General features: G+C 41.0%; 1 protein-coding gene across 5 annotated transcripts in view; it reads right to left on the minus strand.

The window, feature by feature from the left end:
* Nucleotides 1–1,035: 1,035 nt before the first annotated feature.
* Nucleotides 1,036–12,126, minus strand: part of TRAF5 (TNF receptor associated factor 5) — a 43,651-nt gene continuing 32,560 nt past the window's right edge. For all 5 annotated transcript variants that reach the window (XM_040636370.1, XM_040636372.1, XM_008701179.2 and 2 more), the window contains exons 8-11: nt 9,403–9,495; nt 5,238–5,378; nt 3,562–3,730; nt 1,036–2,910 (exon numbers count right to left, since the gene is read on the minus strand). In XM_040636370.1, the coding sequence (XP_040492304.1) occupies nt 2,333–2,910; nt 3,562–3,730; nt 5,238–5,378; nt 9,403–9,495 (981 nt within the window). In that variant the 3' untranslated portion in view covers nt 1,036–2,332. The remainder of the gene's footprint in view (nt 2,911–3,561; nt 3,731–5,237; nt 5,379–9,402; nt 9,496–12,126) is intronic.

Raw genomic sequence — 12,126 nt, forward strand, 5'->3', positions numbered from 1 at the left:
TCATATGCATTGATATGTACCCCACCTTTCCACCCTACTTTAATCCTGTACATACCTTTCTCGAGGTTTTTAACTTCCTTTTATGCCTAGTGTATTGTTTTCATTAGGAATTTAAATCAGACCAAGATAGAGATAAAAATTTAAATATTTCTGATATAGGGGTGCCTGGCTGGCTTAGTCGTAGAGCATGTGACTCTTGATCTTGGGGTTGTGAGTTCGAGCCCCATGTTGGGTGGAGAGATTACTTAAAAAATAAAATCTTTATATATTTCTGATATAGAATAAAAATACCTACTCTGATCATAAAAGAGGAAAAATAGTCTACATGGATCCACTTCTTTAAAACAAAAATCACAACTCTTATTTTGGAGAAAGGAGTGCTTTTTCCTCTGGAATACCTTGTTCCATGATCACTGTTTTAATGATGAAGGGACTCTGAGCTCGTAAGCAAACCATGCCACGACTGAAGCTTTTTATGTAGAGAAGCTGGTTAGAACACAAAACCAAACCAGTATTTTGATAAATTCACTTTAAAATGTTTTCCATACAAGCTCCTTCAAACTAGTGACAACAATATGAACTTCGACTCCCAAGGAGTTGGACCGGATTAAAAACACTGAAAACAAACACGCAGAACCAGGCGGTCTGGCTGTGTGATCGGCATTGGTGTGAGCTCAGTCTGTCGACCATCGGTTGTACCCGCGTTCACCAGGGGCTACGGTGTGGTTCTTTAGTATGTGTCCACTGTGAACTTACTTCTTTGACTTTAAGCCTTTGGCATGATTTCTGCACTATGAGTCTTCAGCATCTTGAAAATTTTCACCGAAGAGATTAAGGAAGTTCCCATTATTCCAGAAGCCACTGGTATGAAAATCATGTCTCTTCTATCAGATTCAACTGTTCAAATTTGTAAGGTTAATGGTCGTCACCTGAGGGAGCTGCATTAAGTGGCTCTCAGCCCATGGCACTTTGCCCTTACACACTCAAGGCAGCCAGCTTGAGTGTGAGTGAACACTCAGTTGCATAACAAGGAAGGAGGGCTTGGAAAACTGGGTACTTTTTTTGATCAGCTCAGGCTTAACAACAATCAGAAGGACTCATTTCGACTTATATAAACACCCTTGTATAGAGACCCACACAGATAGATGCATAAGAATAGAATCATCTCTGTTTTCACAAAGTACTTACAACTTTGATAAGAAAAGTCACAAGTTTATATAAATGCCCATTTTCATAACAATTTGTGAATTCAAAAGTTCTCTCAAAAAGAATAGGAGATACTGCTTTTCATAATCAGTTTGGGATGGGACTACTTTTGATACCATAGGACTAAAAATGGTGTTCTCCCTAGGTTTTAAATTTCTCTTATCCATGAATGACATTTTCTCCGTCACATGCTAAATTCTGCCCATCCTCCCATTAACTTACTATTATTACCAAAATACCTTAAAGCTAGATGTATACATATACAGGTACACATATATTTACTAAATTGACTCATGAAATTGTTACTATTTGACCTTCCCTGATGTATGAAAATAGTTTTCTTCACAGGGGTTGAACCTAATAAAATACAAACTTTAGTTGGATGGCTATATCCCCTTATACATACATATATATATGTATATACTTTATCTCTCTACACACACACACACACACACACACACACACACACACACACCACAATATTTCCTGTTTACTTCAACGGGAAGAATGAAAATCTTTCTCAATACACCAGTTCTAATGTGCTTGCTGACCACTAGTGATTTTTAATGAAAATATTTAGAGATATAGTAATTTCTACAAATTTAGCATTTGACCAAAAAAAGTCTGGTCCAAACTGGGCATATTGTCTTTGAAATCACAGTACCCTGCTATGTAATTGGGACAGCCTATCTTGAAAGATGGCTTTTGCAGGCTTACGGTTAGGTCTAGAATCAGCAGGCCAAATACTAAAATGCTGAAGCGTTTTCAATTCTTCCTGTGTGTCCTCAATAACATTTCACACAGTGCCTACCCTGAGACACTATGCCAAGCACCAGTAAAAGAGATAGGCCCCAGACCTTGCTTTCAAGAAACTTAACATCTTTTAAGAGATATAAAAATATAAATAATGAGAGGATAGTCTAAGTGTTTTAAGTTTCAAACTGGGACAGAGTAAGATGTAAAAAGAAGATAGCACTTGAGAAGTTTTACACTGACTTCAAACATCAGGGGCAAAAAGCCAGCTACAAATGTGTACTGAGCTCAAAGTCAGTCCATATGCTAATCACAGGTGTCCTCCTCCATGGTTCTGGACCCAACAAGCCCTTCATCACCCCAGACACAGGGACTAGAGGTCCTCTAGGTCAGTTAAATCCACAGCCACTTTCAGGAACACGGTGTCATCTTTAATGTAGGTGTTCTTGGCATTCTCCAAAGTGGAGTGGGCCACGAAGCGGGGGCAGCCAGACGCAATGTTCATCTCCCCATCAGGTCTTTTAAAGCTACTGCTGCTGGGGTCAGCCTTGAAGGTCTCCATGATGTGGTTCTTTTTACCACTCTGGTCCAAAAGCATCAGGGTCACCCTCTGCCTGAACGGCCACTGCAACAGGGAGTCGAACTCCCCTCGCATCACCACGAAGTACAGCGACAGGTGGGTCCCCTTCCCGGACCCATCCCCGTTCAGGTACGCTCTAGCACAGAGCCGGTAGCCGCACCGGCTGGTATAGAAAGGCTGGCTGAAGATGGACAGCGTGTGCCCGTCCAGCGCCTCCCTCTTCTTCATCTTATAGTCTGTCACCTTCCAGATGAGCTTTCCGTTATAGCAGGCCCCTTCCAGCAGCTTAAATCGCTCTTCGTTTTTATTCAGTTGGGCTTTATGGATATTAATGTGGGCATCGTGTTTGTTAGTCTCCCCTTCCAGAACAACTGCAAAGAAAAAAAAAAAAAAAGATTCCATAGGCCTTAGAGCTGTCTTTAGAATTTGCCCAAAGTGGAATTTTGATATCGGAACAGAACCAATAAAATTCTGACATCCTAAAAATGAACTGAATTCAATGTCCACCAATGGACCATTTGTATTAATAATTACTGACTCTCGTGTCTTGGCAAGAGTAGCACCAAGGAAACCCGAATGCGAACTCTTGAACTGAAACTGATCAAAGTGCAGGGAAGACACACGCATTGAACTAGTGTGCATTAGCAAGGTGAGCCCCATTATTTAATAACTGGAATGCTTTTAAAGAGCCAAACCTTTTATATTTTTCTGTACTTAAACAATGTTTATGCCACTTCTCTCTCTTCGCTTTCTCATTATCTTCCACTCTCCTTAAAATCCACCACTCCCTGTTTTCTGGAATTTCCTGGCCCATTTCCACCCCTTGCCTGTTCCAGCCCCTGCTCATCGCCCTCCATCACTTCTCCCCCCGAGTGGCCAATATCTCACGCTGTTCTGTTTCACAAATACCAGATTCGACCATTGTTTATCCTGGACAGCTGCTACTCTCCATTTGGCCAGACAACAGAATCATCAAAAGAGACAAGAGAATCATCAAAAGAGAAGTAAAATATGAGACATACCCAGTCTTTGATCATTGGTTTCTAACAGGGTAATTTTCTGTTTCACTGTATCAATCGCTTCCACCAAAGGCCTCAGGTCGAATTTATTTTGCTGCTGGTTGGCCGTTTGTAACAACTGGCGCACTTGAGTTTCTAGCCAAGCAGATTTGTCAATGTGACTGGCGAGAACCTTTCAGTACAACATGGATCATGACATCAAAAAAAATATATTGTTACTATCTTAGTAATTCACTGAGATTGAATTTTTTCGACTCAAACATTTCACATTTAATTAAACAATTAATGAGATGGAAAAGGGACAGTCCAGAAGAGAAAATTCGGTAAGGATCACAGAGAGATGACCCATCTAATAATATCTTCCTCCTCCTCCTCCCGATCCCAGCTCCTGTTCCAAGTCTTTGAACTTCTCTTCATCTGACTTTTACTCCTCCCTCAATTTCTCTCCATTTGGTTCTCTAACCTATCTTTATATTTCTGTTCTCCTGTTGTCTCTCCTCTTCCCTTACAACTTCCTTCTCAGGGGCTACTCTCCGGATCCACTCCTGCTCTGGTAGAAGACCGAGAATGAGCTGGGAGTTGGCCCACCGCTCTGGCCTGAGCACTAAGATGGTACAGAAGTGCCCTGAGGTAAGGCCTGAACTTTTGATTGCTCGCCTTAGATGGAAGAGATTAAATAAACCTAGGCCTATATTACTCCTCACCTTTACCCTTCAGTACCTTACCTCTGACAGGTTTCTGTTAGAAAAAGGTCAAAACTGAGATAGTAACATATGATGGATTTCCTTTTTTTCTTTCTTTCTTTCTTTCTTTCTTTCTTTCTTTCTTTCTTTCTTTCTCTCTCTCTCTCTCTTTCTTTCTTTCTTTCTCTTCCTTCCTTCCTTCCTTCCTTCCTTCCTTCCTTCCTTCCTTCCTTTCCTTTTTTTTTATGTCCTTTTTTTCTACACACACACACACACACACACACACACACACACACAGTATGCTGACCAAGTATGGAAATTATACGGCCTGCATTTTTCTGGGAGAGTCTACATTTCAAAAATACTACCCGTGCCACAGGTCTTAAAATCTTTTTCACTATAAATTTTGTAACTACAATAAAGACATAATTCATTAGAAATGTGTTTATGGTTATTTAACATTCATGATTTGCAAAGTAATTTTTGCTATAGTTTAGTGTTGCTTAAAGCATTTTCTTCCCAAGGGAATTAATAGTTTCACTTTGTTGACTGCAAAATGCAGAACTATAGATACTCTCAATGAAGCAGACATCAAGGGACTAATATTGGCCCAACATTAATTACAACCCCAATTGCCATATACTGTATAAAAGTATTGTATCAATATTAAATTTACTGACATTGTTAAATGTTGGGGTTATGTAAAAGAAGATTTTTATTCTTATGAAATACATACTGAAGTTTGTAGGGGTAAAGGGGCCTAATATATACAGCTTACTCTCAAATGGTTCGGAAAGAACACACACCCACACATACAGCACCAGTGAGATGGAGAGAGAGATGGGACAAAATACTGACAATGGGTGAATCTGGGTGAATACACAGGTATTTTTAAGCACTATCTTATTCTTGGAGCTTTTCTTTACATTTGAAATTCTCTCCACTGAAGAAGTTATAAGGAAAACCTTGGCTATGAGTAGAGAGGCCATTTCTCACCTGGATGTTTGAGAGGAAGCTTCCATTTTTGCCAAACAGCTGTGCAAACTGCTTGAACTCCTTTTCGAATTTCTTTACAGTTTCTGCTAGCTGCTGGATTTTACTTTCTTTCTGCTCTAGGCTCTTATATAAATCAGAAATCTAGTAACAGGAAGGTGAATGAGATCATTTAAATGCACGTATACAAGTTAAAATAATGTAAATATAGCCCTAGGAAAATATTGCAAGTTAGAAAACATTTCTAGAAAAATATATACATATATATATACATTTCTAGGAAAATATTTACCAGTAGGTTCCTATATAATATTTGCAGATACTTCAAAAAAACCAGATCCACAGATTTCTTGTCAGCCTTTTCTATACTTAACCTGCTACGAGGGTCCATCTAACCATTGTGATATCACTTGACTAAATTTACTGAACTGGTTCTCTTCATTCATTCAGCACGCACTGAGTAACAACCGCAGAGTACTGATCACCATACCATCATAGATACTATCTGCACCGTATCAGCAGTAACAGCTGAAATTTGCTGAATGTCTGTCATACCCTCATATTCATTAGCTCTTTTAATCCTCAAAGAACCCCATGAGTTGGGTGTGATTATCAGTCCCATTTCACAGACAAAGAAACAGAGGCAGAAAGCTTAAGTCACCTGCCCAGAACACAGCTAGCTTAGCAAGTGGTAGGCAAAACACGTTATGCTCTTCGAATCCGTAATGTATTTGAGGGAAGTAACCAAAAGCCTTCGTGTGAGCCTGGATCGCTCTTCTCTTATCCCCTCATCTGTTCAATCATCCATACTCAGCAACTTTAACTCCTGACACACAACAAAACAAACACGACTCTTACATCCACTTCTCATTTCATCTCATTTCATCTCAACACCTGTTTTAGCCTTCATTATTTCTCACTCGGGCTGGACCCACAGCTTCCCAACTGGTCCTACACCGTGCCTCGCACTCCCGCCAGAAGGGAAGCTCTTTGGGAACTGGGACGCGGGTCCCACAATCCACAGTAACCCCAGAACTGGCCTGGTGTCTGGCATGTGTGATAAATACTTGTTGAGTGACTGTATGAATGAATGATGCTCTCCCTTTCTTTAGTCTTGTTTTCCTCTAATTTATCCTCCATGCTGTAACCAGAGTAACATGAAGAGAGAAATCTGGTCTTGTCACCTCCCGCCTTCCTTAACCATCCTCAGTGGCCTTCTTTTACAGACCCTACAGGGCCCTGTGTGATCTGCCCCTGGCTACCTTCTCAGCCTCCTGCCCATCCACATCCCACGTGTGCCCAGCAAGACTACACTCTTCTATTGTCCCTTGGGTCCTGCTCTCTCAGATGCTTCCTTCTCCATCCAGAAACCAACAATTTTTCAGCTTCCACTCAAGGGCACTTTCTCTCAGAAATATCTCCTTACCAGTACCAACAACGTAGGTCCTCTCTCAAGTTCCAAGACCCCGACCTCGCTCTAGCATTTCACTTGCCCTCATTACTCTTACTGCTTCCTGGGGTTGTTTTGGTCTTTTTCCTCCACTCCATTGTTGAGGCTACATTTCACTCATTTCTCCAGCCCCAAAGCCTGGCACCCAGGGGACATTTGATACATGTTTTATAAATGTGCTCTCCGGCCCCAGAATCTTCCATTTAGACCCTGAGAGCTGACTTCCACCTNNNCAGACCTATCTCCCTGATCAAAAGCAAACCTCGGTGTCTCCTCTCCCCACCCTCTCCTCTGCTCTCCTCTGCTCCTGCTCCTGTTCCTTAGTGCCCATCTCAGGCAGTAACTGTCCTCTGCCTTCTCGACTTACAGCTTGCAGTCCCGACCTCTCTCAGTGCCCTCTCCATCCCCACAGACACAGCCTCGGCTGGCCTTCTCCAGCACCGCCGGCACCGCAGGCTCCAGTATCTTGCCTTCCCCTAATACTGAGCGGCTTGTCATGCTGGCGCTCTGCTAAGAGTTTAAACCGATTCCCTCATTTAAGCCTCACCACAACCCCATTTATGAATGAGGAAATGGGGAAAAGAGAGGTGAAGTAGCTTGTCCAAACCCATACATGGCAAGTGTGGAGCCAGGTCTTGAAACCAGGCGTTCCGGCTCCGGAGCCCTCAGCCATCCGTGGCCAGGCTCTCCGGCTACATCGTCTAGGTTAGCGCAACATCCTTCTGCCTTGTCCCCCCCCCCCCGCCCCCGTCTCTCACGCTCTCCTCTCCGTCTATCTGTCTTCTATGCTTCCACCAGCTGTCTTTTTTTTTTTAAGATTTTAAATTTTGTTTATTTATTTGAGAGAGAGAGAGAGCACGAGCAGGGTGAGGGGAAGGGGCAGAGGAAGAGGGAGAAGCAGACTCCCCACCGTGCTGGGAGCCCAATGTGGGGCTCGATCCCAGGACCTGGGATCATGACCTGAGCCGAAGGCAGACGCTGAACCGACTGAGTCACCCAGGTGCCCTGCGGTTGTCTTACTTTTTAAAGCCAAACAAACCATTAGCTGACCACGTACTGGTCTCCACCTGCCCCCAGTATCCCGAAGTTCACCTAATGCCACTTTGCTTTTATGAAAGACCTATGTTAGTACCTGTTTTCACTAACCAAAAGAAGTCAAAGAGGATTTTCGCTTTTATGAAATGGTGACTGCTTCTTTGCTTTACGCCCCTTCAGCTTATGAAAGGTTTCATAGGATCGTTCTACTTTCCCATAGTGGGGGAAACCTGTATTTTCCTATTTCAAAAACCTCCATTATTAGCTCCCTATTACTGACAAACATTAGTTCTATCTTTGGCCTTTAAATCCTTTCTGAAACAAGGCAGAATATGAATGAATAAAAAAAAATAATTGAATGTACAGTATCCACAACTTTTTAGCTTACATGGAAGGCGGTGGCAGTGTGGATCCAGCATACCATTCATCAGCTCTCCCCTGTCTCGCACTCAGCAGCCTCACCACCCCAAAACCCCTGTTCCTTGAACCGTCAGCCTCCCTCATGCCTCCCTGTCCTGGCAGGAGCTCTCCTCTTCTGAAACGTCCTCTTGCTACAACATTCAGGCTGACAAATCTCTTCCTTCAAAGCGAAGCTCACATGTGCTACCTTGAAGAGCCTTCCCCAACCCCCGCCGAGGAAGCTGCTGCAGCCTCTGTACCCCAGACTGAGCCCCAGCATGTCCCAGGGCACAGCAACGTCTCTCTTTGCATTTTCATACGTTCTTCAAGGGCAGAAGCCGTGTCCTCCTTCACTCAGAGCCCCTAGCAACTAACCTCCAACCTGACATATGGCAGGTGTTTGTTGAACGAATGAATGGCTGGGTGGATGAGGCGAGTGGTACAGAAAGAGCTTGGGAATGGTTACCAGGCAGCGTGCCCTCTACCAAAGTTACAGGTTAACTGGTCTTTCCAATTTTCTCCAGGATCTCACCTTGAAACTCATATACCTCCTTTAATATGGAACCAGACATCATACAATGGGTTTGAGAAGTCTGATCCTCTGAGATGTTCTAACAGAATAATTAACTTTTATAATAACTACTCAACAGAATCAGCACTTATTGAGGTCCATGACGAATATTCTGGGGATTGTGGCAGGCATTTGCACACACAATTTCACTTGATAATCCCAACTCAGTGAAATAAAGAGGTATGTAGGCATGTATCAGGCAGCAAAGCTTCTCCGACTTCTAAGACTTACTGCAAAATATATAAAACCCATAATGCCTAGAACAGATAATCAACTGTCGTTTCAGAGTAACACTGGTCTAATTCAAAAACATCAAACGCCTACTTATCACCTACCAGGTGCCAAATATTAACCAGAAGGCGTGTGGTTAGGCTGCAGAGAGGCAGTATGGTATTTCGTGCCGAGCACTGGACTGAGAATCAGGGGACATGGGTTTGAGGTTCCATTCTGCCACTTACAACTTACAAACACACCAGAATTTCTTTGAGCTTAGTCACTTCATCGGATGAATGAGAGGGTTGGACCCAAAGATCTCAAAGGCACCTTCCAGTTCTAATATTCTATAATCCTATGAGTCTGCCCGGCCGCTTAGTAGAAAAACACCTACCTCCAGTCGACTTGTACTGAAACAGAGGAGAATGTAAAAATACCAACAGTTACCAATCCCAGCAAGGGTGCTGCCTCCCTTTACACGTGAACCCTTGAATATTTACCTGTTCTTCTAACTGAAAGTTCTTTTCTAAAACCAGAAGCATGTGGTCCCGTAAGGCAGAATGCTCATGCTCCTGCAGGTTCCCCCGTTTATCCTTCAAAGGGAAGAGGAAAGGAAGTCAGGTTGTTGAAAGGCTTAAAAAATGAAGGTGGTGGTGGGATATTCCGCTAACGCAGAGCTGTAACAACTTTGCTTACTGGTCTAAAGGTGGGTTGTAGGGAAAAAGAGCCCCTCCTGGTCCCTTTTCCAGTTCCAGGATTTTAAGGTGCCCATGCGACCATTTTATTTTATTTTTTTCATTCTGAATTTCTTTTTTTTAAATGTTTTTTTATTATATTATGTTAGTCACCATACAGTATGCGACCATTTTAAGTCTGTCAAAATTCTCAAAGCGGATTTCCTTCTGTGCACTGGGAATCTAGGATTGTGGGGTTAAGTGTAGTTATCGTTTCTCAACTAGTCCCACATAAAACCTATCTCCTTGGTGGGTTAGCTTCAGATCAGGGTCAAGCCTAGTTGAGTTCTCTCTCCTACCAAGCACCCAATTCCATGCTGCCTTCTATCAAAGGCCAAAGGTACACAACCTGATGGTAATTCCATCCCACGCAAATTTGTTGCCCTCAAAATCAAATAATATGTTTGCAAGAATAAAGGGTCACTTCTTCCCTAATCATTAAAATACTGAATCACAAACTGCCTATATTACCAGTAAAAGCAAATGTTAGGTGTTCTGGGTGATCTGTGGACCTAAGCATACATTTATCATCAATTTCCCTTCAGTTTTGGATTGGTTCCTCTTCCAGAGAACAAATCTCATCCTCCGCTTTGGTACTGAGGAGAGTTCTAGTGGACGGCCCGACTGTGAAGATTTCTCTCAGAGCTGGAAAGCAATTCTGTATTTCATGCACTAAAATGGTAAACCCTATCTGTTTTACAGCCAAGATAATCACTGGCTTGGTATGTGAAAATGTATGGACTCTTCACTGATTTTTTTTAAAAGGCTTCTCACAATATACATTTTTTTTCAGATAGGTTTTTAAAATAAGAGAAATGTATGCTTATGTCAAACAAAACAGCAAGAAACAGAATGAAAAGCAAAAGTCCCCTTCCCTCCATCTCCACCCCCAATTCCCCAATCTCTCACTCACCAGACTCAGCAAAGATATATACACATTTTTAACTCAATGAGATCATAACCATATTCAATTTTTAAAAATATGTACCTTATTCTTTTTATCAGATGCATGGTATTCCCAAATATAAATATATACAATTATATAGTCAGCACTTTAGTGATGGGCTTTCAGGTTTTTAGCTTTTTGTTTCATTTTGCTATATAAACATCTTTGTGTGAGTGTGTTTGTATATGTGCGTAATCATTGCATACTTATAAAAGAGTGAGAAACTCCTAGCAATAGAGTTATAAGGTCAATGCGTGGATTCACTTTTTTTTTTTAATGAAGACATTTTTATTTTATTTATTTATTTTTTTAAGTAACCTGTATGCCCAGCATGGATGGGGCTTGAACTTACAACCCTGAGATCAAGAGTCATATGCTCCATTGACTGAGCCAGCCAAACACCCCTCACTTTTCATAAATATAACCAAACTGCCCTCAAAAAATTTGGGTATTATAAACTGTATTAATCTTCGTCAGTTTGATGGTGAAAGTTTTATTTCTTGTTATAATTTACATTTATTTAGGAGTGAGATGGAATGTCTTTTTTTTTTTTTTACATCTATTAGTCAATTGAATTTTTTTCTGGAACTACTCATATATTCCATTGCCTCTTTTCTATTAAGTTGGATAAACTATTTACATGTAACAGTTTTTATATATTAAGGAAAATACCCTTTTTGCCTTGTCATATACTGGAGATATTTACTTCCAGTTTGTGGTTTGCCATGTGACTTTATTTATGGTATTTTAAAAAATCATATAAAAGTTTCAAATAATTGTGGTTAAACATCAAAGTTATAGCTTCTGGTTTTGTGTTAGTCATCTAAGACCTTTATTTCAAGAATAAAAAAAAAATTCACTCAACTTTTCTTCTAGTATTTTTATGATCTTTTTAAAATAAACTTTTTATTTGGAGTAATTTTAGATGTACAGAAAGTGTGAAATAATACAGCGCATGATATATCTTAATGCGTAAAACTTTGATTCATTGAAATGTATTAAACTGAGGTAGGACTCAAACTTTCTTTTCTTCTCTTTTTAATTTATTTTATACAATTTATTGACTAATATTTTTAAGGTTTTTAATAGGTAATAAAATACACTTTAAAATATGATTTCAAATCAATTCTGTTTCAAAATACTTCGTGATAGACCAGGGGTACCAGAAAACCAACATTTATAATCATCAGAGGAATCACTCCAGAAAGTCTCAGAATCTGGTAGAGGCAGTGGAGTCCAAATTAGAGAAATTACCATGATGGTTAATTTTATGTCTCAGCTTAGCTGGGCTACGGTGCCCAGTTGTTCGGTCAACACTAATCTAGATGTTGCCATGAAGGTATTTTGTAGATATGATAAACGTTTACGATCAGTTGACTTTAAGTAAAGCAGATAACCCCCCATCGTTTGGTAGGGCTTCATTCGACCAGCTGAAGGCCTAGTGAGCAAAAAATAAGGTTTCCTGAAGAAGAAGCACTTTTCCTCAAGACTATCACACAGAAACTCCAGCCTGCTGGTCTACCCTGCAAATAATCCAATTCGCC

Source organism: Ursus maritimus, unplaced genomic scaffold, assembly GCF_017311325.1.
Source record: "Ursus maritimus isolate PB19 unplaced genomic scaffold, ASM1731132v1 scaffold_2, whole genome shotgun sequence".
Classification (NCBI taxonomy): domain Eukaryota; kingdom Metazoa; phylum Chordata; class Mammalia; order Carnivora; family Ursidae; genus Ursus; species Ursus maritimus.